At 44.3% G+C, this 25,495-nt stretch overlaps 1 protein-coding gene across 1 annotated transcript in view; it reads left to right on the top strand.

Moving 5' to 3' along the window:
* Positions 1-4,408: 4,408 nt before the first annotated feature.
* Positions 4,409-25,495, top strand: part of LOC140720213 (uncharacterized) — a 56,009-nt gene continuing 34,922 nt past the window's right edge. Inside the window, exons 1-3 of the mRNA XM_073035099.1 lie at positions 4,409-4,491; positions 6,230-6,325; positions 6,732-6,839. Coding sequence (XP_072891200.1) covers positions 4,459-4,491; positions 6,230-6,325; positions 6,732-6,839 — 237 coding nt within the window. The 5' untranslated portion in view covers positions 4,409-4,458. The remainder of the gene's footprint in view (positions 4,492-6,229; positions 6,326-6,731; positions 6,840-25,495) is intronic.

Here is a 25,495-nt window from a genome sequence, read left to right as displayed (position 1 = left end):
TTCTAGCTCTGAATCCTTGCCAGAAGGGTTAAGTAGCCATCATTTATCATATGATCATGAAAATACAGCCAGGAGTATCAGCAATAATTAAGAAGGAATGGGAAAAAGAACTTCACTGTCTTATACCCACAGAGCAGTGGGAGAAAATTTTACAATTAGTCAGTTCTTCTTCTATTTATGCTAAACATGCCTAATACAATTTAAGGTTGTTCATAGGGCTCACATGTCCAAGGATAAACTCGCTCGATTTTATTCTTATGTTAATCCAACCAGTGACGGATGTCATTCTGAAGTCGCTTCATTGACCCACATGTTCTGGTCTTGCCCCTGTTTGCAAAATTATTGGAAAGATGTTTTTGGTATTATTTCAACAGTTCTGAATATCAAATTGCTACCGTATCCTATTACTGCAATTTTCGGTTTACCAATGGTGGATAATAGTCATTTATCCCCCCTCAGCCTGGCGGATGATTGCATTTGTTACATTAATGGCTAGAAGATCTATCCTATTGAATTGGAAAGAAATTAATCCTCCAACTATATTTCAGTGGTTTTCTCAAACTATTTCTTGTTCGAGTTTTTAAAAAATTTCAAGTGTTGTCTTTGACCCTTCAGTTAATTATGAAGAAACTTGGAGACCATTTATTCAACATTTTCATATGAGCTAAACTGACTTTTCCTAAACCTTACTTTTATTATCCTTAATTATTTGGATGGAGGTGCGGAGTTATTGACGCTACTGTCTATAATTGATAAAATGCAATGGCCCATGTCGGTTAGGATTTTTTCATTTTTTGGGGGGTGAGGGTTTCTTATTTTCTCCATTTTTTGTAACCACTATGAGTTTGGGAGGTTATTATCATCTATTTGTATTTATACCTTAACCTATTAATTATGTACTCTCAAGCTCTTTGTATTCATGTTTCATTTGTGTTTGTTTAAAATCAATAAAAATATTTAAAAAGAAAGGACTATTCTGAGGAAAGGGTGGAATAGGCGCAACGGGCCGAATGGCCAGTCACTCTCCTGTTACTTATTTTCTGAAGCACGAGTTTACCTTTGCGCCTTGTTCTCCCTTGGTTTTCAGCCGTTCGGATTGCACAGGGGAGCGGTGAGAGCTCCGGAGATCCATCGGCAGCCGCTGCGGGGCAGCTCGCGTCTCCCAGCAGGAAGGGACGGGTCTGGGAGACAACTCCAGACAACAGGCCCCGATCCTCGGCGGGGAAAGGCCGGGCACCCTCCGTGTAGCTGAAACATCTCACGGAATCTCCGCCGGTCTCTTCAGCTCTGCCTTCGAAAGGATTCACGACCCGCCGGTGGTGCAGCCGAAACCCGAGGCGCAGCTCCCGGTCTCCGACCTCACTCGGTCCCGGTTCCAAACCCCGGCCCGGCCGGGCGCTCAGCGTCCCGCCCACTGACACCCGTCAGCCAATGGGGACATCCTTCTCCCAACGGTGATCGCTGATTGGCTGTGAGTGTGTGAGGCCGGGCTGCTGCTGGGAGCTGGAGGTGTCAGTCACAGTTTGTTCTCAGAATTAAAGGTAAATCCCCGAAACTCAAATTTCAAAGTAAATTTTATTATCCGAGTACAGATAAGTCACCACATACAATCCCGAGAAGCATTTTCATGCGGACATACTTAGAAAAAGTATAGAATAGTAACCATAACAGAAGCAGGCAGTGAAAGATCAGCCAGAGTGCTGAAGGTAACAAACTGTGCAAATGCAAATATGGAGAAACAGGATAAATAACAAGAAAATGAAATAACCGCAGCGGCTGCTGATGGATCTCCGGAGCTCTCACCGCTCCCCTGTGCAATCCGACAGGTTGAAGGCCAAGGGAGAACAAGGCGCAAAGGTAACCTCGTGATTTCGAAAATAAGAAACAGGAGCAGGCATTGTCATTCGGCCTGTTGCGCTGTTCTGCCCCTCACTCGGAACATGGCTGATCTTTGACCTCAGCGCCACTTTCCTGCAACGTTCCCAACATCGCCGAGCCCCTAAATATGTCTGATTAATTTAAAAAACGTGGAGAAAACTCCAAATATTCACCGCACTGTGTTGGGAAAATTTCTCCTCATCTCGGTCCTGCTGAGGTGAGCTCGGATTTTGAGTCTGTGATCACTGGTTCCACTGCCCAGCCAGGAGAAACATCATTCCTGCCCCTACCCTGTAAATACCCTGTGAGACTGTGTCTGTCTCAGTCAGGAAGCTTCTCCATGTGAACCTTGTGTTAATGAAATTGGTGACAGTTCTTTCAGACCAGCAGCTTTGACCACAAGAACACCAGACAGTGGTCAGCATGGGATGTGCTGGATGAACGCAGTGGAGTTCACTTATCAGACCATCTGGCAGAATGCCTCCTCACCAAATCTCACCAACAGGCACCAAGACTTCACCTGTCTGACGGCGAGAGGGTCCCTCCCAGTCTGATCCTTGCTGCATGCCCGGAGATCACTCCCACAGCGCGCTGCCCCGAGATTACTGCAGTGGAGACGAGAGGGCCCCTCCCAGTCTGATCCTTGCTGCATGCCCGGAGATCACTCCCACAGCGCGCTGCCCCGATTACTGCAGTGGAGACGAGACGGTCACTCACCTCTTTGCGGACTGTGGGCTGGCGGAGATCTGTGGAGAAAGATGCAAGGGCCTGTGCCACAGCAGCTGCGTGACAGAAGGCTCACTGATCCTCGGGCTGTTCCCAGGACGCGCAGGAAAACGGACAGCGAGTGCTGCCGGGGAACTCGGGGAAAGACCCCCGAAACTTGTTGGTCTGTCATCACATCGAGATGTCCGGAAAAGATGAGAAAAGCTGGGAACCCCTGTCATGCCGGAATACTGCCGACTGGCACACTCTAGGCTGCAGGGACACCATTGAAATTACAGGGTTCCTCTACTACTGAGGGAGGGGCCGGGTTGGCTGAGGAAGCCTCTCAATTATTGTCGTAGTGAAACACCACAGGGCCGACAACATCCCTATCGGTTTTAACGAATGTAAAGGAAACTAGATACCTCATAGGCAACGAATCTAAATTCATTGGGTAAAGGCGCTGCACGGTGTATCATTGTCAATATTTTATAGTGAATGAAGTTCATTTTGATAAAAATAGCAACTTTTGTGCTCTGTCCAGACTGATGGAACCGGGTTTTCCATTGGAGCCGGGACGGACATGGGTTACGTTTCTTCACGAAGGGCGGTTGAAATCAGGACTTCACCGAAAATAGAATTTCCAGTCCTGTGCTTTTTCCTGCAGCCACGGGTCGGTCATTATCACTGCATCTACCTCCTCACAACACACAATCCTCTCCACACACCCAGCTTCATGGCATGAACTAATTTAATAGTGACTTCAGTTACTTACTTAACTACCGTTTTAGCCAGACTCTCTTTCGACCTCCACAAAAATGAAAACGAGCTGCTGGAGGATCTCAGCGAATCAGGTAGCATCTGTGGAGGGAAATGGAGAATCGACATTTCAGAATGAGACAGTCCAGATGAAGTCTGCAGTCTCTCGTGCCTCTCTTTTCAAAACTTGTCCCTTTCAGTCCGGCCTCAGACTCTTCTCTCCGGTTTCATTTCTGTTCTGCTTCTTCTTTAGCCCATCACGCCTACTGGGATACAGGCCGTTAACAGCAGCTCTCCGAGGGTTGATCGGCCCTGTGGTCTCTGTTTTCCCCACCCGACTTCAATGGCCTTCCAGGGGAAGGTCCTTCCGACCGCAGGGATAAGGACTTTGGAGATTCAGTTGACGTTTATGTAGCACTAGGCTTTTACGGGATGGGGTTGTTAACCTCATGCCCGACCCTCCTCCTTTTGCAGCCGGGCTTGGGCATGGCCGAGTTTTCATTTCTGCTCCGACCTGCTTAATCTATTTCTGATCCCTCCCTGAAATAGATAGCACAATTCCTTCCCACAGACAGCAACATAATTTCAGTGGCCAGAATTTCCACTGAACATATCCAGCAAAACCATGTTCACTCCCAGAGACTGCAGCGCGCGTAGTGGACAATCGCGGTACTGCAGGGGATCAGCAACTCCCCCGAAAGTGAAAGCATTCTGAATCGGGAAGTGCTGGGAGTTAACATGGCTTCGAAAAGAAAGGCCGGGAGTTGGATCGAGGAAGTAATTTGTCCCGTCTGCCTGGATTTCTTCACCGATCCGGTTATACTGGAGTGTGGACACAACTTCTGTCGCTCTTGTATCACACGGTGTTGGAAAAGGGAGGAGAGAAACTCCTGCCCGGAATGTAAAGAGGCGTTTGCTGACCGCACCCTCAGGGTGAATCGGGCCTTAGCAAATCTGGCTGAAAAAGCTCGAAATCTAAACCTGAATCCGAAGGGGAAGGGAAATAAACGTCACTGCAAGGAACATGAGGAAGAACTGAAGCTGTTTTGTGAAACGGACAAGACACTGATCTGTGTGATCTGTAGAGATGCGCAGGAACACAGAGAGCACCGCTTCATGCCGATTAAAGAAGCTGTTAAAATCTACAAGGTAAAACTAACCCGAATTTTATACTCAATAGACAATAGGCAATAGACAATACTGCCTTCTGGGGCAGAGCATTCCACATATCCACCACTCTCTGTGTGAAAATGTTTTTTTCGCATCTCTGTTCTAAATGGCCTACTCCTTATTCTGAAACTGTGGCCTCTAGTTCTGGACTTACCCATCAGCGGGACCGTGCTTCCTGCCTCCAGCGTGTCCAATCACTTAATAATCTTATATGTTTCAATCAGATCACCTCTCATTCTTCTAAATTCCAGTGTACACAAGCCCAGTCGCCCCAATCTTTCAACATATGACAGTCCCGCCATTCCGGGAATTAACCTTGTGAACCTGCGCTGCACTCCCTCAATAGCAAGAATGTCCATCCTCAAATTTGGAGACCAAAACTGCACACAATACTCCAGGTGGGATCTCACCGGGGTCCTGTACAGCTGCAGAAAGACCTCTTTACTCCTATTCTCAATACCTATTGTTTTAAAAGCCAGCATGCCATTAGCTTTCTTCACTGCCTGCTGTACCTGCATGCTTGCTTTCATTGACTGGTGTACAAGAACACCTAGATCTCGTTGTACTTCCCCTTTTCCTAAATTGACTCCATTTAGATAGTCATCTGCCTTCCTGTTCTTGCCACCAAATTGGATAACCTCATATTTATCCACTTTAAACTGCATCTGCCATACATTTCCCCGCTCACCTAGCCTGTCCAAGTCACCCTGCATTCTCATAACACCTCCTGACATTTCACACTGTCATCCAGCTTTGTGTCATCGGCATATTTGCTAATTTTACTTTTAATCCCTTCATCTAAATCATTAGTGTATATTGTAAACAGCTGTGGTCCTTTTCTCTTGTCCTTTTTACCATCACGTGAACCTCTAAAACGAACACACCATTCTCTGCAACTTCCGCCATCTCCAACAGGATTCTACCATCTATCCGTCCCACATTCCATCCCACACCCCACAACTCTCCGCTCTCTGTAGGAATCGCTCCCCGTACTGTATCGCCCTTATCCACTCGCTCCTCCCCACTGATCTTCCTCCTGGCACTGACACCTGAAAATGGTACAAGTGCCTCGTCTGATTCCAATACCTCTTCCCTCGTCACCATTCAGGGCTCCAAACAGCCCCAAATCCGCCCCCCCCCCCCCGTTACCTCCGCGGTCGATTGTCCTGTCACCTTAGATAACTTCTTTTCCAGCCCTTTACCTCTTCCACCTGTCCCCTCTCAGCTTCTCACTTCATCACCCTCCCTCACGTTCCCCCTCAAGTTGCCTCACCCGTCACCTGTCAGCTGGTTCTCACCCCCAACCTTTTTATTCTGGTTTCTGTCCCATTCCTTCCCAGTCCTAATGAAGGGTCTCATCCCGGAACACCGACTGTTTATTTCCCCTGAATAGATGCTGCCTGACTCATTGAGTTCCTCCGGCATTTTGTGTGATAATCGGGTTTGATCACCTGTTTCTTTTGATGCATCTTTGTTTAGATAGATAGATAGATAGATAGATAGATAGATAGATAGATAGATAGATAGATAGATAGATAGATAGATAGATAGATAGATAGATAGATAGATACTTTATTCATCCCCATGGGGAAATTCAACATTTTTTCCAATGTCCCATACACTTGTTGTAGCAAAACTAATTACATACAATACTTAACTCAGTAAAAAAATATGATATGCATCTAAATTTCTATTTCCTTCACTCTCTGACTTCCAGGATCAGCTAAAATCTTCCTTAGACTCTCTCACAAAAAAGAAATCTGACTTCCAGAAAAAGGAGCAGCAACAGAAAGAGAAGATTTCCGGAGTTCGGGTGAGGCTTCCTGAGCGGAATTTCTGATATTACTGTCGAGTTTTGCTCCATTTAATGCAGAATAGCAGAGTATCGCAGCCCCAGTGATCCTGACCTCTGCTGCTGTCTGTGTGGAGTTTGCATACTCTCCCTGTGACCATGACAGTTTCAGACACATCCCAAGGACATGCTGGATGAATGGTTAATTACCGTTAACCCTGTGAAGGTGGTGGAGGGTGTATGTGAATCAGGTAGGAGTTAATGGGTCAATGAGGGAAAATAGGTTTCAGGAAAACGTGAGGGAATGTGGTTGACGGGAATGTCTCAGAAGTAGTATGGACCCCAATGGACCGAATGGTCACCTTCATGTCATCAGGAAATACAACAATGCAATGCAGTTATCTTCTCTTCACCTTTCATTTGACAGAAACTGTCACACAGCATTCAGACCCACATCACATCTCAGTTTGCTGAACTGCGCCGGATTATCACTGAGAAAGAGCAGAGCTTACTCAGGGATCTCAGGAAGGAAAAGGCGAGGATTCTAAATCCAAAGGAGAAAAATCTTCTTAAGATTCAAAAGAATATAAGGTTTATTCAGGCGGAAATCTCAAAGTTAAAGGAACAGATGGATCAAAAAGACATTGTGAAATTTCTCAAGGTGAGGGATTACATTTCAATTTATTTCTGTATAATTGAATTAAATAAACAGTGGTATATTTGAAATGAACACAGCACAGCGGCCAATTCTAACAAATCAATTGCCGCTGCTGGTGTCCTCACACAGAGTGTTCTCCTTGCATGACGAACCTCCAATCACTCCGCAAATGACATTCTAAAATGTTGGAGATAGGTATTCGACCCTTTATCAGCAACATACACTATTTAAGCGATGAAATTTCAGCATAATTAATAATAAATTATTCTGCAATGTATCGGTCAACAAATGATATGGCATTTGCCAGTCCCAGGCTCAAGACAACCCAGAGCAAAGTACGAATACGTAACTTATTCCTTTCACCTTTACCACATACCCACTCACGTTACTGGTTATCGTAATAAACACATAACACAGAATACAATGCAGACAGGAAACAGACGTGTTGCTCCTACACACAGCATTTACAAATGGCAGTAAACTGTTTCTCACCAGAAAATTGATGCATCTATTCAGGGTTGTTGTTGTCCTAAAACTGGACTTCCACAACTTCTGTACATCCCAGGACAGAATGCAATCTTTTCTGAAATGATTTACTCTGATTATAACACAGAGCTGCTGATTGTGTCCTTAATTACCACATTAAATATCCTCTAAAACTCCCATTAACACCCAGTTCCAGTGCCCAGCTGTGAGTGTGTCTGGTGCGGTGGGTGTGAGGGTTTCTCTGTCAATCAGTGAGAACAATGAATGTGACCCACACATCAGACATAACCTCCATAACTGGTTTCCGTCAGATTACGGAAAATTTCACTGTCTCTACTTATTTTCGGATAGGTTTTACATGGGATTGTGTCCCATTCTCCATCATGAGCAGGCCATTCAGTCCATCTTCTCCTACCAATTACCCTCTGCACAATCCTCCGGCCATTTACTCACCAAACCCAGCAACAGTGCCCCGAACTCCCTGGTCCCTCACGTGTTTATCCAGTCTCCCCATTACAGTCAATCTCTGCTGTTCCATTTCATCCCCTCCTGTTGCGTTGAGTTCCACATCCTCTTCACTACATTTCTTGTGGGATTTATTAAAAATCACCTGGCATTTTATCTTTGACTGAAGGTCTCCCCATAAATAGAAACATAGAAACAAAGAAAACCTACAGCACAATGCAGTCTCTTTGGCCCACAATGCTGTGTCGAACATCTACTCACTTTAGAAATTACCTCGAGTTACCCATAGCACTCTATTTTTCTAAGCTCCATGTATTATTTAGGAGTCCCTTGAAAGACCCTTTCGCATCCGCCTTCACCATCATTGCTGGCAGCTCATTCCACCCATTCCAAAACACTTACCCCCTGACATCTCCTCTATACTACTTCCAAGCACCTTGAAACTGTGTTATCTCGTGTCAGCCATAAATGAAGTACTTTCTCCACCTGCACAAGATCAAATCCATTGCTCATCTTAAATTGTTGCATTTTATCATTCTGATGTCTTATCCAGATGAAAATGCACAGCCTGTCCTGTCTTTCCTGTAAGTTTCATCCTCTCAGTAATGGTCTAACTTTCAGAAACATTCCCTGTAATTTTCCCCATGGTTCTGATTGTTCGTGTGAGTGAGTGACTGCGGGAGTGGGGATTTTCAACACCTTGTCATGATTTGGATGAAATTCAGGATGTAGACAGTAAGTGAATGTTTAATTAGATTTGTGTTTTATTTATTTCAGGAGGAAGCTCGTCGGAACAGACGGTAGGACATGCTCTTTACTAAAACCCTGAATGGATTTGTAAAATAGTTCAGAATAGCAATTTATAACCAGCAGTTTAATATTTACAGGATTAATGACGATATCCAGGAATTGTCAGTGACAGATGAGACCCTACCGGTTGAAAAATTCGATCACCCCTATTTGTTGAAAACAGTGCTGAGAGAAACGCTTGATACTATTAAACAAGGTAAAACTTACAAAGATTAATTTCTCCTTGTTTATGAAGCTCAATTGTAATAATTTGAAGCAAGGATTGGCTGTGATAATGGACTGAAGGGGAACTGAAGTTTATTCCACATCAACCCCACCAACTGGGAGGCATCACTGTCCATGGTCAGCTGGAGATGTCAGACCCCTGAACACACCAGCACAGGGTCACAATACAACCAATACACGGGACTGGGAGATGAACCACTGTGTCCCGATCCCAGGCACACTGAACTAACACATCAAGACATGAATTTGAATCCTACTATAGGAGCTGGGAGTTTAATACTGACTTGATGATATCGTAGGGAATAAAAGTGGGTAGCTGTGTGGTGACCGGTATTGTCAGAAAAATACACAAGTCCTTAGTGACCTGTGAGTCTGACATTGTAGTATTTCAGAGGAGGAAAAGAAATTACAGTGGTCTGGAGAGGAGTTGGCCAAAGCAAATTGGAAGGAGATGCTGGCAGGGATGCGAGCAGTGCAGAAATGGTGTCAGTTTCTGGGAAAATGAGGAAGGTGAAGGATACATGTATTCCAAAAATAAATAAATACTCAAATGGCCAAATAGTACAGCCGTGGTTGACAAGGGAAGACAAGTTAATGTAAAGGCAAAAGAGAGAGCAGAGAACAAAGCAAAAAATAGTATGAAGACAGAGGATTGGGAAGCTTTTAAACCTACAGCGAGGAAATAAAAGAAAAATTAAATGTGAATTGATTTGACTTTGTTACGTATATCCTTTATCTACATGACGAGTAAAAATCTTTATGTTACATCTACGTCTAAATGCACAATGTGCAACTTATAGTAATTTATGATGAATAATATGTTCAACATGATAGTCAGTTTAACACAGAAATACAGTTGTGTCAGCATGACTTAAGCATTCTGATGGACTTGTGGAAGAAGCTGTCCCGGAACTTGTTGATCCTGGTTTTTATGCTGCAAAACCGTATCCCGGATGGTAGCAACTAGCACAGTTTTTATTTGGGGTGACTCGATTCTCCAATGATCCTTCAGGCCCTTTTTACATACCTGGCTTTGCAAAACGAGCTAGCAGACAATATCAATTTGTTTTTCAAGTATTGTAAAAAAAATGAAATAGAGCTGAGAGCGAATATAGGCCCGCTAGAAAATGAGGCTGGATATATAATAACAGGGGATAAAGAGATGGCAAATAAACTAAATGAGTACATTGCATCAGCCCTCAATGTGGAAGACACTAGCACTGTGCCCGGTGTTGAAGGGTGCGAGGGAAGAGAAGTGAGTGCAGTTACTGTTACAAGGAAGAAGGTACGCAAAAAACATATTCCACAGATGTTCCACCCACTGACTAAAGTAATTTCTCCACACCTCAGTTCTAAAAGGAAGTCCTTCAATCCTGAAGTCATACCCTTTTGTCCTAGAGAAGATGGCTTTGTGGCCAAGTTTTCATATGATATGAAGATTGGTGGAGGGGCCGGTAGTGTTGCGGAAACAGTTACGCTGGACAAGGTCTTGAATGAGGAGAATGGGAAGGAAAATGGCAAATGATATACAATGTTGGAAAATGCATGGCCATGCACTTTGGTCATAGAAATAATGTGCAGATTTATTTTTCAAATGGGGAGAAAACCTAAAAAGCTGAGATGAAAATGGACTTAGCAGTCATTCTACAGAACACCCTAAAGGTTAACTTGCAGGTAGAGTCAGTGGTGAGGACGGCAAATCCAATGTTAGCATTCAGTTCAAGGGGTTTAGATAGCATTCAATTCAAGAGCAGGGATGTGATGCTGAGGCTTTATAAGGCACTGGTGAAGCCTCACCTTGAGTATTGTGAACAGTTTTGGGCTCCTCATCTAAGAAAAGATGTGCTGGCATTGCAGAAGGTTCATTTCATAAGGATGATTCCAGGAATGAAAGGGTTCTCATACGAGGAACGTTTGATAGTTCTGTGTCTGTACTCACTGGAATTTAGAAAGATGAGGCCGGATCTCATCGAAACCTTTTGAACATTGAAAGGCCCAGACAGAGTAGATGTGGAAAGGATGTTTCCCATGGTGGTGGAGTTTAGGACAAGAGGGCACAGCCTCGAGATAGAGGTGCATCTATTTCAAACAGATACAGAGAAATTTGAGCCAACAGCTGGTGAATTTGTGGAACTTGTTGTGTGTATTTAAGGCAGAGCTTGATAGGTTCTAGATTGGACACAGCATCAAAGGTTACGGGGAGAAGGCCAGGGAGTGGGGCTGAGGATGGAAAAAAAGGTTCAGCCATGATTGAATGGCGGAGCAGACTCGATAGGCAAATGGCCTAATTCTGCTCCTATGTCTTATGGTGATCAGACCACTACATTGAAGGATTGTGAGAATGAGCTCAGACACACCAACAAGCATTGACATGGGTCAAGATTTCATCTCAGGAGAAGCACACACAGCATAACCGGCCTGGCAAAGCTCCCTCACACACATACACAGGAAGGACTGGCAGATTGTAGTCAGAGCCTCAGCAATATACGTTGTTATTTCCCTCAGTAACCTGGAAACCAATCTCTTCAGAGACAGTCATTTATTCATTTAAACAACTCAATCACGTGTGACACATTGTCAACACACACCAGACATGTGATGACACACTGTAACATACACATTCTTCAATGTCTACACTCTCCTTCAATGTGTATACACACCACACGGATATTTTCCACAATCAACACACACACACACACACACACACACACACACACACACACACACACACACACACACACACACACACACACACACACACACACACACACACACACACACACGATACACTATCAGAGTGTGACACATTGTCAACAATAAATAGGCACAAATTCCCATTTAGTATTGAAATCTGCCGTCCTTACCCAGTCTGTCTGTTCTGTGGCACTGAGCTGCCCTCTGACGTGAGGTCACATCAACACTTCACAGTCAGACTCCGGGGTGAGATTCCTCAGGAGGGTGATCTGGGAGGGTTTGACGGATGTTGAACTCACGGCCCACTTCATCAATCTGCAAGACTAAGATGTCTTCTTGAGCATGTCCCATTTGTGTGTGTTTGCCCCCTCCCCATCCCTCTAACCATTTCCCATCTGTGTACCTGCCCAAATTTATTTTATGTTATTTAAGCTCCTTATGAATTACTTACCTCAATAAGGGGTCATACCTGAACATCCTACACTACAGCTGAATAGCCCAAGCTTATCCACTCTCTGCTTTTAACCCAAGCCCCCAGTCCTGGTAACATCCTCCTGAAGCCTCCTGCCCAGTGTAATGACATCCTCCCCATATTCGGGAACCGGAAATACAGACAATGCTCCAAGTGTGGTCTATCATCGACATCAAAGGCCTTGCTGAATTTCATGTGGACAGTGTGGAATAGGCTGATGAATACAGGACTGAAGGTGCTTTTTAGATTGGGACAAGAAGGGCGGCGTGGGAGCTAAATTCTGAAGGAAGGCAGTTTTAAAAAAAAACTTTGCGTACAAGAACGGCGAGACTGCGCAGGACAGTGCGGAGAGTTTTAAAAGATGACCACCCTATACAGCGGGCAGCGCAGTGGGTGGCAGCAGAGTGTAGGGCTTTGGCTCAAAGGGCTTAGGTGGTAACGGGAAGAGGCGAGAGCGAGGCACCGACTCTTTTTCTCCCCTTGGCAAATCGGCCCGAACGGACGGGGGACCAGCAGGGCACATTAGCTGACGGTTTAGAAAGTTTATCTGTTTGGTGAAGTAAGTGGGTGAGTAGACCTATCTTTCCTTGTTCCATTCCTGTAGAATTAGGTAGCATGTCTGCAGGGTTAGTGCTTTGTTCAGGGTGTCAGATGTGGGAATCCTGGGAGACCTCCAGCCTCCCTGATAGCCACATCTGCACCAGGTGAACCGAGATTCAGCTCCTCGGAGACCGTGTTAGGGATCTGGAGCTGCTGCTTGATGACCTACTGCTTATTAGAGAAAATGAAGAGGTGATAGACAGGAGCTACAGGGAGGTAGTCATCCCTAGGCTACATGGGTCAGAAAACTGGGTGACTGTCAGGAGAGGGAAGGGAAATGCCCGGATAGTGAAGAGCACCCCTGTGGCTGCCCCCCTCAGCAACAAGTATATCGTTTTGGATGCTGTTGAGGGGGATGACCTGACAGGGGACGGCCACGGTGACCGGGTCTCTGGCACTGAGCCTGGCGCTGTTGTGCAGGAGGGAAGGAGGGAGAAGAGGAATGCGGTAGTCATAGGGGAATCCATAGTCAGGGGGACAGACAGGAGATTCTGTGAGCCTGGTAGAGATACCCGCATGGTGTGCTGCCTCCCAGGTGCCAGGGTACGGGATGTCTCGGATCAGGTCCAGAATATCCTGAAGGGAGAGGGCGAGCAGCCAGCTGTCTTGGTACATGTTGGTACCAATGACATAGAGAGGAAAAGGGAGGAGGTCCTGAAGAGAGATTTCCAGGAGTTAGGAAGGAAGCTGAGAAGCAGGACCTCCAGGGTAGTAATCTCAGGATTGCTACCCGTGCCACGTGCTAGCGAGGGCCAGAATAGTAGGATCAGGCAGATGAATGTGTGGCTGAGAGACAGGTGCAGGGGGCAGGGCTTCAGATTCTTGGATCATTGGGATCTCTTCAGGAGGAAGTATTACGTGTTCAAAAAGGACGGGTTACACCTGAAACTGAAGGGGATCAATATCCTAGCGGGAATGTTTAATAGAGCTGTTAGGGAGGGTTTAAACTAATTTGGCAGGGGGATGGGAAACCGGAATGATAGAGTGGAGGAGGGGGGAAACAGAAATAAATCTAAGATACTGAGCAGTAAAGATGTCAGGAAGGACAGGCAGGTGATGGGGCAAATTTGCAGCCACTGGGGTGAGTTGCAGTGCAATCAAAACAAAAAGTACCAAATACTGGGCTTAAGGTGTTATACTTAAATAAACTTAAATACACACAGCATAAGGAATAAGGTGGATGATCTTGTCGTACAGCTACAGATTGGTATAATTTTGTGGCCATCACTGAGACGTGGCTAAAGGATGCATGTCTCTGGGAGCTGAACGTCCAAGGATACACGGTGTATCGGAAGGATAGGCAGGTAGGCAGAGGGGATGGAATGGAAATGATATTAAATCATTAGAAAGAGGTGACATAGGATCGGAAAGTGCAGAATCTTTCTGGGTTGAGCTAAGAAATCACAGGGGTAAAAGGATGCTGATGGCAGTTATCTACAGGCCTCCTAACAGCTGCACTGTGGGGGACTACAAATTACAACAGGAAATGGAAAAGGCTTGCCAGAAGGGCAGTGTTATGATAATTGTGGGGGATTTTAACATGCGAGTGGATTGGGAAAATCAGGTCGACACTGGATCTCAAGACAGAGAATTTGTAGAAAGTTTACGAGATGGCTTTTCAGAACAGCTTGTTGTTGAGCCCACTAGGGGATCAGAGGTACTGGATTGGATATTGTGTAATGACCCAGAGGTGATTAGAGAGATTGAGGTAAAGGAACCGTTAGGAGACAGTGATCACAACATGATTGAGTTCACTGTGAAATTTGAGAAAGAAAAGCCGAAATCCGATGTGTCGGTATTGCAGTGGAGTAAAGGAAATTACAGTGGCACGAGAGAGGAACTGGCCAAATTTGACTGGAAAGGGACACTAGCGGGAGGACGGCAGAGCAGCAGTGGCTGGAGTTTATGTGAGAAGTGAGGAATGTGCAACACAGATATATTCCAAAAAAGAAGAAATTTTCGAATGGAGAAAGGATGCGACCGTGGCTGACAAGAGAAGTCAAAGCCAAAGTAAAAGCAAAGGAGAGGGCGTTCAAGGAAACCAAAATTAGTGGGAAGACAGAGGATTGGGAAGTTTTTAAAAGCTTAGAAAAGGAAACTAAGAAGGCGATTAAGAGGGAAAAGGCAAACTATGAAAGGAAGCTAGCGAATAATATCAAAGAAGATACTAAAAGCTTTTTCAAGTATATAAGGAATAAAAAACGGGTGAGAGTGGATATAGGACAGATAGGAAATGATGCTGGAGAAATTGTAATGGGAGATAAGGAGATAGCTGAGGAATTGAACGAGTATTTGCATCTGTCCTCACTGAGGAAGATATCAACAGTATACCGGACACTCAAGGTAGTCAGGGAAGAGAAGTGTGCGCAGTCACAATTACGACAGAGAAAGTACTCAGGAAGCTGAATAGTCTAAGGGTAGATAAATCTCCAGGACCAGATGGAATGCACCCTTGTGTTTTGAAGGAAGTAGCTGTGGAGATCGCGGAGGCATTAGCAATGATCTTTCAAAAGTCAATAGATTCTGGCATGGTTCCGGAGGAGTGGAAGATTGCAAATGCCACTCTGTTATTTAAGAAGGGGGCAAGGAAGCAAAAAGTGAATTATAGACCTGTTAGCTTGAGAAGTGGTTGGGAAGTTTCTGGAGTCAGTTGTCAAGGATGAGGTTACGGAGTACCTGGAGGCATATGACAAGATAGGCCAAACTCAGCATGGTTTCCTTAAAAGAAAATCCTGCCTGACAAACTCATTGAAATTTTTGAGGAGATTACAAGTAGGCTAGACAAGGGAGATGCAGTGGATGTTGTGTATTTGGATTTTCAGAAGGCCTTTGACAAGGTGCCGGACTTGAGGCCGCTAAACAAGATAAAAGCCCATGGAATTACGGGAAAGTTACATATGTGGATAGAGCGTTGGCTGATTGGCAGGAAACAGAGAGTGGGAATAAATGATCCCATTCTGGTTGTCTGCCAGTTACCAGTGGTGTTCCACAGGGGTCCGTGTTGGGGCCGCATCTTTTTACGTTGTATATCAACAATTTGGATTATGGAATGGATGGCTTTGTGGCTAGGTTTGCGGATGATACAAAGATAGGTGGAGGGGACGGTAGTGCTGAGGAAACAGAGAGTCTGCAGAGAGACTTGGATAGATTAGGAGAATGGTCAAAGAAGTGGCAAATGAAATACAATGTTGAAAAGTGTATCGTCATGCACGTTGGTAGAAGAAATAAACGGGCTGACTGTTATTTAAATGGAGAGAGAATTCAAAGTTCTGAGATGCAATGGGACTTGGGAGTGCTCGTGCAGGATACCCTTAAGGTAAACCTCCAGGTTGTGTCGGTGGTGAAGAAGGCGAATGCAATGTTGGCATTCATTTCCAGAGGAATAGAGTATAAGAGCAGGGATGTGATGTTGAGGCTCTATAAGGCACTGGTAAGACCTCACTTGGAGTACTGTGTGCAGTTTTGGGCTCCTTATCTAAGAAATGATGTTCTGACATTGGAGAGGGTTCAGAGAAGATTCACCTGAATGAATCCGGAAATTAGAGGGTTAACATACGAGGAACATTTGACCGCTCTTGGACTGTACACCTTGGAGTTTAGAAGAATGAGGGGGAACCTCTCAGAAACATTTCGAATGTTAAAAGGCATGGACAGAGTGGATGTGGCAAAGTTGTTTCCCATGATGGGGGAGTCTAGTATGAGAGATCATCACAAGGATTGAAGGGCGCCCTTTCAGAACGGAGATGCGAAGAAATTTTTTTAGCCGGAGGGTAGTAAATCTGTGAATTTCTTGCGGCAGTGGAGGCCAGGTCATTGGGTGTATTTAAGACAGAGATTGATAGGTATCTGAGTAGCCAGGGCATCAAAGGTCATGGTGAGAAGGTGGGGGAGTGGGACTAAATGGGAGAATGGTTCAGCTCATGATAAAATGGTGGAAAAGATTCGAAGGGCAGAATGGCCGGCTTCTGCTGCTTTGTCTTATTTGAATGCACCAGTATACGTAATAAGTATCTTGTAGTAAAGGTAGAGTTTGACAGGTACAAACTTAGGCAGGTATGACTTTAAACAGGTATGCCCTTCTGTAAACAGGGCAAAAATTCAAAAATCAGAGGTGCAAAGGGACATGGGTGTTCTTGTGCGGGATTCCCTGAAGGTTAACTTGCAGTTTGTGTCAGTGGTAAGATTGGCAAACTCAATGTTTGCTTTTATTTCGAGAGGATTAGAATACAAGAGCAAGGATGTAATTCTGAGGTTTTATAAGGCATTGGTCAGACCACACTTGGAGTATTGTGAGCAATTTTGGTCCCTTCTATCGGAAAACATGTACTGGCATTGGAGGGGGTCCAGAAGATTCACAAGACTAATTCCAGGATTGAAAGAGTTAACATATGAGGAGTGTTTGATGGTTCTGGGCCTGTACTCACTGGAGTTTAGAAGATTGGCTGATTTATTATCCACCTCAACCCTATTCTCCTGCCTCCTCCCCATAATTTTTGAGACTCTGACTAATCAAAAGCTTACTTATTAACTTCTGTTTTAAAAATCAAACAGGAGAAAATCTGCAGATGCTGGTAATCCAAGCTACACAGGTCCTGATGAAGGGTCTCGCCAGATCTCTCTGACACCTGTCTGGAGAGAGTTGATGTTGGGAGGATGTGGGTGGGTCGAGAACGGTAAGCATAGCCTCCGACTATAAGGATGTCCATTTAGGACAGAGATGAGGAGGAATTCCTTTATCCACTGGATAGTGAATCTGCCACAGGCAGCTGTGGAGGCAAAATAATTGAGTATATTTAAAGCAGAGTAACACACACAAATTGTTGGGGGAACAGCAGGCCGGGAAGTTTCTATGGAAAAGAATAAACAGTCCACGGTTCGGACTGAAACCCTTCATCAAGACCTGTGTTGCTTAAGGGTTCCTGTTAATTCATCCCCTGTCCTAATGAGGGGCTGCGGGGGATGGGGTTGTGGGAAAGGGGACAAAGTCATCCTCATCTGCCATCTTTGCCCCCTCTAGCTTCTCATTACGTCTACACACACAGTTCACCCACAGGCTTTCCACCCCTCCCCCTCCTGGTCCAATCTGCCATTCATCTCTCCCATACTGGTTCCCATTATCACCTCCTTTATTGTTTCAAACCATCACACTGCCCCACTTCACACTCACAAATGAATGTGAACATTGTATGACGGGCCTGTTCCTGTGCTGTACTGCTCTATGTTCTCTGTTCCCAGTTTCGAAGAATCAGAGGAGATCTCATGGAAACACAAAATTCTTTCAGGCGGCAACAGGCATGAGTTAGGGAGGATGTTTCACCTGTCTGAGGAGTCAAGGGCCAGGGGTCTCTCTGCTCTCCGTCCAGCGGAAATCCCCCCCGATCCCCGGGGCCGCGCTGCACGAGTCTCCCCCCGATCCCCGGGGCCGCGCTGCACGAGTCTCCCCCCCCGATCCCCGGGGCCGCGCTGCACGAGTCTCCCCCCGATCCCCGGGGCCGCGCTGCACGAGTCTCCCCCCGATCCCCGGGGCCGCGCTGCCCGAGTCTCCCCCCGATCCCCGGGGCCGCGCTGCCCGAGTCTCCCCCCGATCCCCGGGGCCGCGCTGCCCGTGTCTCCCCCCGATCCCCGGGGCCGCGCTGCCCGAGTCTCCCCCCGATCCCCGGGGCCGCGCTGCACGAGTCTCCCCCGATCCCCGGGGACTCTCTAATACTCTGCTTCTCCCCCCAGTCTCTGTCACCCTGGATGTAAAAACCGCGAATCCGTATCTCGAGGTGTCTGAGGATCGGAAGAGTGTGACATGGACCCCGACCCGGAGGAATCTCCCTGACACCGGGAAGAGATTCACACACTGGTCTTGTGTGCTGGGATCGGAGGGATTCACATCAGGGAAACATTACTGGGAGGTGGAGGTGACAAGGAATCGGGACTGGGGTCTGGGAGTCGCCGCAGAGTCTGTGGAGAGGAAGGGACTGTTCAGACTGAGACCGGGGACAGGATTCTGGGTCATCAGGCGGTATGGTGAAGTGTTACATCGGGATTGTGATGTGTTCCGTGTTCGCCCCTCCCCCGAGTCCCGTCTCGCTGCCGGTCCCATCCCCGGGAGGGTGGGATTTATCTCAGTTACGAGTCCGGGACAGTTTCATTTTACAACGCGGAGACCAAGTCCCATCTCCACACGTTCACTGGGAATAAATTCACGGGGAAACTTTATCCTCTCTTCGCGACCTGGTATGAAAACCAGTGGCTCAGAATCTACTCCGGTTCCGGTCCGGGTCTGTAAACGGGTCGGGTCCCGGGACCGGCGTCAGGAGTAAAGTCCCTTTAAATATAAATGTGCGGAGAGTGCAGCTAAATACGTGGCTAAGGAGATGGTGCAGGAGGGTGGGCTTCATGTTTCTGGACAATTGGGCTTTGTTCCCGGGAAGGTGGGGCCTGTTCCGACGGGTCGGGTTGCCGCCCGAGCTGGAGGGGGACTAACATCCTTGCGGGTAGATTTGCCAGTGCTGCTCGGGGGGGGGGGGGGGGGGGGGAAAGTGTGTTAAACTAGATTTGCAGTGGGAGGGGAACCAGAGTGTTAGAGCAGATAGTGAGGTGGAGGAGGATAAAGGTCATGTAAGGACTGCATGTATAGACAGAAATCAAAGGTTTGTACATTAGGTTGTAAATTAATTTTCAGAGCTTTAGAAATTGTAGAAAATAAAGATTTCCAAAAAGATTTTGATGAAGAACATGACCAGAACATATGCGAAAAAGTGTCTACTTCAGTTTTACACCTATCGCAATAATTGTCTATGTTAGGAAATATTTTGGATAGTCTCTTCTTTGTGAAATAGTAACAGTGAACAATTTTAAATTGAATTAAACACTGATTGGTTCATATTAAAGAAGAATTGACCATCTTCATTAACAAAGGTCATATAAAGTTCTCTCTCCCAAACTTGTTTAATCTTTAGTGATTAAGGGGATCTGTTTTTTTTTGCAGATTTATTTATTTTTATTATCATTTATTTTGTGATGGTCGATTGATGACTTTTGAAGAGTTAATTAGCAAATATTCTCTCTCTCATGCACACTTACTGCAATATCTTCAGGTTAGACATTTTTTACAAACATAGATAGATAGATAGATAGATAGATAGATAGATAGATAGATAGATAGATAGATAGATAGATAGATACTTTATTCATCCCCATGGGGAAATTCAACTTTTTTCCAATGTCCCATACACTTGTTGTAGCAAAACTAATTACATACAATACTTAACTCAGTAAAAAATATGATATGCATCTAAATCACTATCTCAAAAAGCATTAATAATAGTTTTTAAAAAGTTCTTAAGTCCTGGCGGTAGAATTGTAAAGCCTAATGGCATTGGGGCGTATTGACCTCTTCATCCTGTCTGAGGAGCATTGCATCGATAGTAACCTGTCGGTGAAACTGCTTCTCTGTCTCTGGATGGTGCTATGTAGAGGATGTTCAGAGTTATCCATAATTGACCGTAGCCTACTCAGCGCCCTTCGCTCAGCTACCGATGTTAAACTCTCCAGTACTTTGCCCACGACAGAGCCCGCCTTCCTTACCAGCTTATTAAGACGTGAGGCGTCCCTCTTCTTAATGCTTCCTCCCCAACACGCCACCACAAAGAAGAGGGCGCTCTCCACAACTGACCTATAGAACATCTTCAGCATCTCACTACAGACATTGAATGACTATCTAAGTTTATCTAAGTTTCCATATATGCAAGAATCTGATTTGTTGGATACTATTTTGAATCTGAATCCTTTAGTAAGAGGTTCCATTGGTAGAATTTATCATTTAGTTTTAATATATTAATACAAAAAGATAACCTCTCACCTAAGGTTTATACATGATAGAAATATTCGTTGTTTCAGACATGATAGAGGGGGAGGGATGAAAGGGGAAGGAGTGGCATTACTAGTCAGGGAAAATATCACAGCTGTGCGTAGACAGGCCAGACCGGAGGGCTTGTCCACAGAGGCCGTATGAGTGGAGCTGAGGAACGGGAAAGGTGTGACCACACTAATAGGGGTGTATTATAGACCGCCCAGTAGTCACAGAGAATTGGAGGAGCAAATTTGTATAAAGATAATAGACCAATGAAAGAACCAGGAAGTTGTAATAGCAGCGGATTTTAACTTTCCACATATTGACTGGGACTCCCAAACTCTAATAGGGCTAGATGGCTTGGAGTTTGTGAAATGTTTTCAGGAAAGTTTTCTGAATCAATATATAGAGGTGCCTACAAGACAGGATGCAATACTTGATCTCCTATTAGGAAACCAGACAGTCAGGTGGCAGAAGTATGTGTAGGCGAACATTTTGTGTCCAGTGACCATAATGTCATCAGCTTCAAGTTAATTATGGATAAGGATGGGTCTGGTCCTCGAGTTGAGGTTCTAAATAGCAGAAGGGCTAATTGTGTGGAAATGAAAAAAGATCTAGGAAGAGTGGATTGGGATATTTTTTTTTTCCTGACAAGGATGTGTTCAGTAAGTGGAAGGCCTCCAAATGTGAAATTTTGAGGGTGCAGAGTTTGCATTTTCCTGCCAGGATTAAAGACAAAGTTGACAGGCATAGAGAACCTTGATTTTCAAGGGATATTGGCGACATGGTTAAGAAAAAGAGAGAAGTGTATAGCAGGTAGAGGCAACAAAGAGCAAATGAGTTACTTAAAGAGTATAGAAAACGTTAAGAAATACAAAAGAAGGAAATCAAGAAGGAAAAAAAGAAGACATGAAGTGGCTTTGGCAGATAATGTGAAGGAAAACCTGAACGGTTTCTACAAGTATATTAAGAGTAAAAGGATAGTAAGGGACAAAATTGGTCCCCTAGAAGATCAGAGTGGTCGTCTACGACGAAATGGGGGAGAACTTAAACAGTTTTTTTGCATCAGTATTTACTCAGGAAACTGGCATAGTGTATATGGAAGGAAGGGAAACAAGCAGTAGTGTCATGGAACATTTGTAGATTAAAGAGGAGGAGGTGCTTGCTGCCTTACAGCGAATAAAGGTAGATAAATCCCCCGGGCCTGACTTGATATTTCCTCGGACCCTGAGAGAGACTAGAGTAGAAATTGCAGGGGCCCTGACAGAAATATTTAAAATGTCCTCAGCCACGGGTGCAGTACCGGAGGATTGGAGGGTAGCTCTTGTTATTCCGTTGTTTAAAAAAGGCTCCTATAGTAAACCAGGTAATTACAGGCCAGTGAGCCTGACATCAGTAGTATGTAAATTATTGTAAGATGTTCAGAGAGATCGGATTTATAAGTATTTGGACAGCCAAGGGCTCATTGAGGATAGTCAGCATGGCTTTGTGCATGGTAGATCGTGTTTAATTAATCTTGAAGAGTTTTTCGAAGAGGTTACCAACAAAGTAGGTAAAGGAAAGGCTGTGGATGTTGCCTACATGAACTTCAGTAAGGCCTTTGACAAGATCCCACACGGGAGGTTATTCAGAAAGTTCGGATATGAGGTATCCATGGAGAGGCTGGAGAGATTGAAAGAGTGCAGAGATTTACTAGGATGTTGCCAGGTCTTCAGGAGTTGAGTTACAGGGAAAGATTGAACAGGTTAGGACTTTATTCCTTGAAGCGTAGAAGAATGAGGGGGGATTTGGTAGAGGTTTACAAAATTATGGGGGATATAGACAGTAAATGCGAGTAGGTTCTTTCCATTTAGATTAGGAACGATAAATACGAGAGAAAGCTTTTGGGGGAACATTAGGAGGAACTTCTTCACTCAGAGAGTGGTGGGAGTGTGGAACGAGCTGCCATCTGACATGGTAAATGCGGGCTCACTCTTAAGTTTTAAGAATAAATTGGATAGATACATGGATGGGAGAGGTTTGGAGGGTTACGGACTGGTTGCAGGTCAATGGGACGAGCAGAATAAAGTTTCCGCACAGACTAGAAGCGCCGAATGGACCGTTTTCTGTGCTGTAGTGTTCTATGGTTCGATGGAGTAAAATAAACACAACATGAAAATTATCGATCGATTAATTTTAACTCGTTCACTGCATCCGTCAACCGAACAGAAACACCGGGGGTTCAGCAGCAGTGGCGGGCGGCGGGTCCTGAGCTGCCCCGGGTCCTAAAGTCCACCCGTAATGAGACAGGTTAAATGGGACAAGTGGGGGCGGTGCTGACCGGAAAAGACAGTGAAGATTGTTCATTAAGTTCATCTGCCATTTCTTTGTCCCCCATTACTAATTCACCAGCATCATTTTCCAGTGATCCAGTATCACCTCTCATCTCCCTTTCACTCTTCATGTAACTGAAAACTAAACTTTTAGTATCCTGATTTATATTATTGGCCAGTTTGCCCTCATATTTCTTCGACCATTCTTATGGCTTTTTTCGTTGCCTTTTGTTGGATTTTAAGAGCATCCCAATAATCCAACATCCCACTCATCTTTGCCACCCTATATGTCATTTCCTTAGGTTTAACACAATTATTACATGCCTTTTCCAGCTCAAACTGTGAATTAATTTAAATTCAGTCCCATAATTGAATAAAGTTTTTATCTGAAAACTATCTACCCTCGCAAAGATTGTAATGAAGACTGCATTTGATTTTTCTTCAGCCTTGTACGCTTCACATTGAAATAGTATGTGTTTCGTCAGTTTCATAATGAAAAAATGTACACGACACAGAATGAAGTTTTCCAATTAGTTACAAGGCATAATTAAGCATAGTGTGGGCATTTCTAAGCCGAGTCAATATCAATCCTTGCCTTGTTTTAAGCCCTTCTTCTATAAACCCAATAGGTTTATGTATTCTGTAAAGGTGTCTGTCCTTATGTCCATTATCCTACGTCTTGCCATAAGCCCCTAATTCTTAACACTACCAACCCTTTAGTTTCTAATTTACTAAGTGGAAGGTCTATATCCACAACTTAACATTTAACAGCTTTTGGTGCTAAACAGTCAACATCATCATTTCCCTCAACAGTGTGATGTGCAGGGCCCATAATGTGCAGACATATAAATCAAACTTTATATATGAAATACCGTTTGACAAGTTTCCAACAGTCAATCTGACCTACTGCTAGAATGATCTGTTTAAGACTCATCAAAACTGAAATGTATTCTGAGCAAATTACAAGGACCAATTTCCTCCACCCACTGTAAGCCTAAACTGTTGGCAAGGAATTATGCTTCCTATGCTGATAAATGGCTATAAATCATTTCTTTATCATTACCTGCAATTCAGGCACACAAAAACAGCCACACCAACATCCCCAGTTAACTTATCTTTTGATTCATTTGTAGAAATGGTTACTGTATGATAATAACTTTCATTAATATACTGATGAACCAACAGATTCTCAGGCAGAACCGGATCCGATCATGTAATCTAAAATCAACTGAATTCATTGGAAAAACCAAGGTGGGATTACAGAGAAAGCTACAGTGGGACATATTGTATCATCAAATACACCCATATTCCAGGCGTGATAAGAACCCATCCACCCAAAACAAAAAAAACACTCCTCTTGTGATGTCCCCAACCGTCCTCCAGCACACCTTTAACAGGATGACCATTTCCTTGCCCCCGCAAATCAATCCAGTATGTTGACATCAACTTGAACCTCTGTTACTTTGAGGGCAATTGCCCATTGCAATCAGTAAAGCCAAAACAGGAGACAACATTACCACACCAGAAAACAATCTTAAAGTCTGTAATTGTATCACATACAAACATTTTAAATTTGAAGATGAAGCTGAACCATGAGCCACACAGACATAATCAAGAACAGATGAAATTAAACAAATATCATTGGTCAGCAAAGATTTTCATGTTGCACCCAAGAATACCCACATAGATGTCTGAGGAGATTTAAATCTCCTTTACATGTATCAATTATTTTACTGATAGGTGCTTCCACGTCAGCTTATTATCCATCCAGATACTGAGAAATCTTACCACTGACACTTCCTTAAGATATTAATGACATAATTTAAAATCAAGTGCAAATTTATTTATGCTGTTTGTAAACCACGTAATGTGTTTTAACGACTGAAAGCTTAAAATCCTCATCAACCGGCCCACTGTTTGACCTATTAATTGTAAATTGTAATTAATACCTCTAATCTATAAAGCTACGTCATCTGAATATCGTGATTTTCCCAGGGTATCCCATTTTCCCATCTCAGAGAAAATATCATTAATCATAATATTAAATAATGAAGGGCTACAAATACTGCCTTGTGGGATCCCATTCTCTATCTCATAGAAACACAAACATAACATGCCGACCGGTACTTGGACAGTCCATCCAAAAAAAAACAGAAAAATTATACAATGTCCCTCTCACTCCTAATTTAATCAAAAGTCCTTTCTTCCATATCATTTCCCTTTTTAGTATCAAGAAATACTGTTATTACAACATCTTTATTTAATTGTGTTTTCCGAATATCATCTTCCAAACCTAAAACTGAATCTAATGCCATTTCACCCTTCCAAAATTCACTCTAATAAAACTCTTTATCACGACTCTTTCCAAAATATAACTCAAGCGTTTGATTACCATACATTCCATAAGTTTACATAAATGAGCCATTCACGATATAGGCCCTTAACTAGAAGGATCAAATGGGGATCTGCCAGGTTTCAGAATAGGCACTCCTATTTCCATTTTCCATGAGGAAAGTAGATGCACAATTCAAACATTTAATATTTTCACAAAAGCGAAAAATAAATGACAGTGATACTATCATTGCTACAGCTGACTTCCAGCACGTCAGGGTATTCACTGAAAAAC

Source organism: Hemitrygon akajei, unplaced genomic scaffold (assembly GCF_048418815.1).
Source record: "Hemitrygon akajei unplaced genomic scaffold, sHemAka1.3 Scf000038, whole genome shotgun sequence".
Taxonomy (NCBI): domain Eukaryota; kingdom Metazoa; phylum Chordata; class Chondrichthyes; order Myliobatiformes; family Dasyatidae; genus Hemitrygon; species Hemitrygon akajei.
The sequence above is the reverse complement of the archived record's forward strand: the minus strand, read 5'-3'. Positions and strand labels throughout refer to the sequence as shown.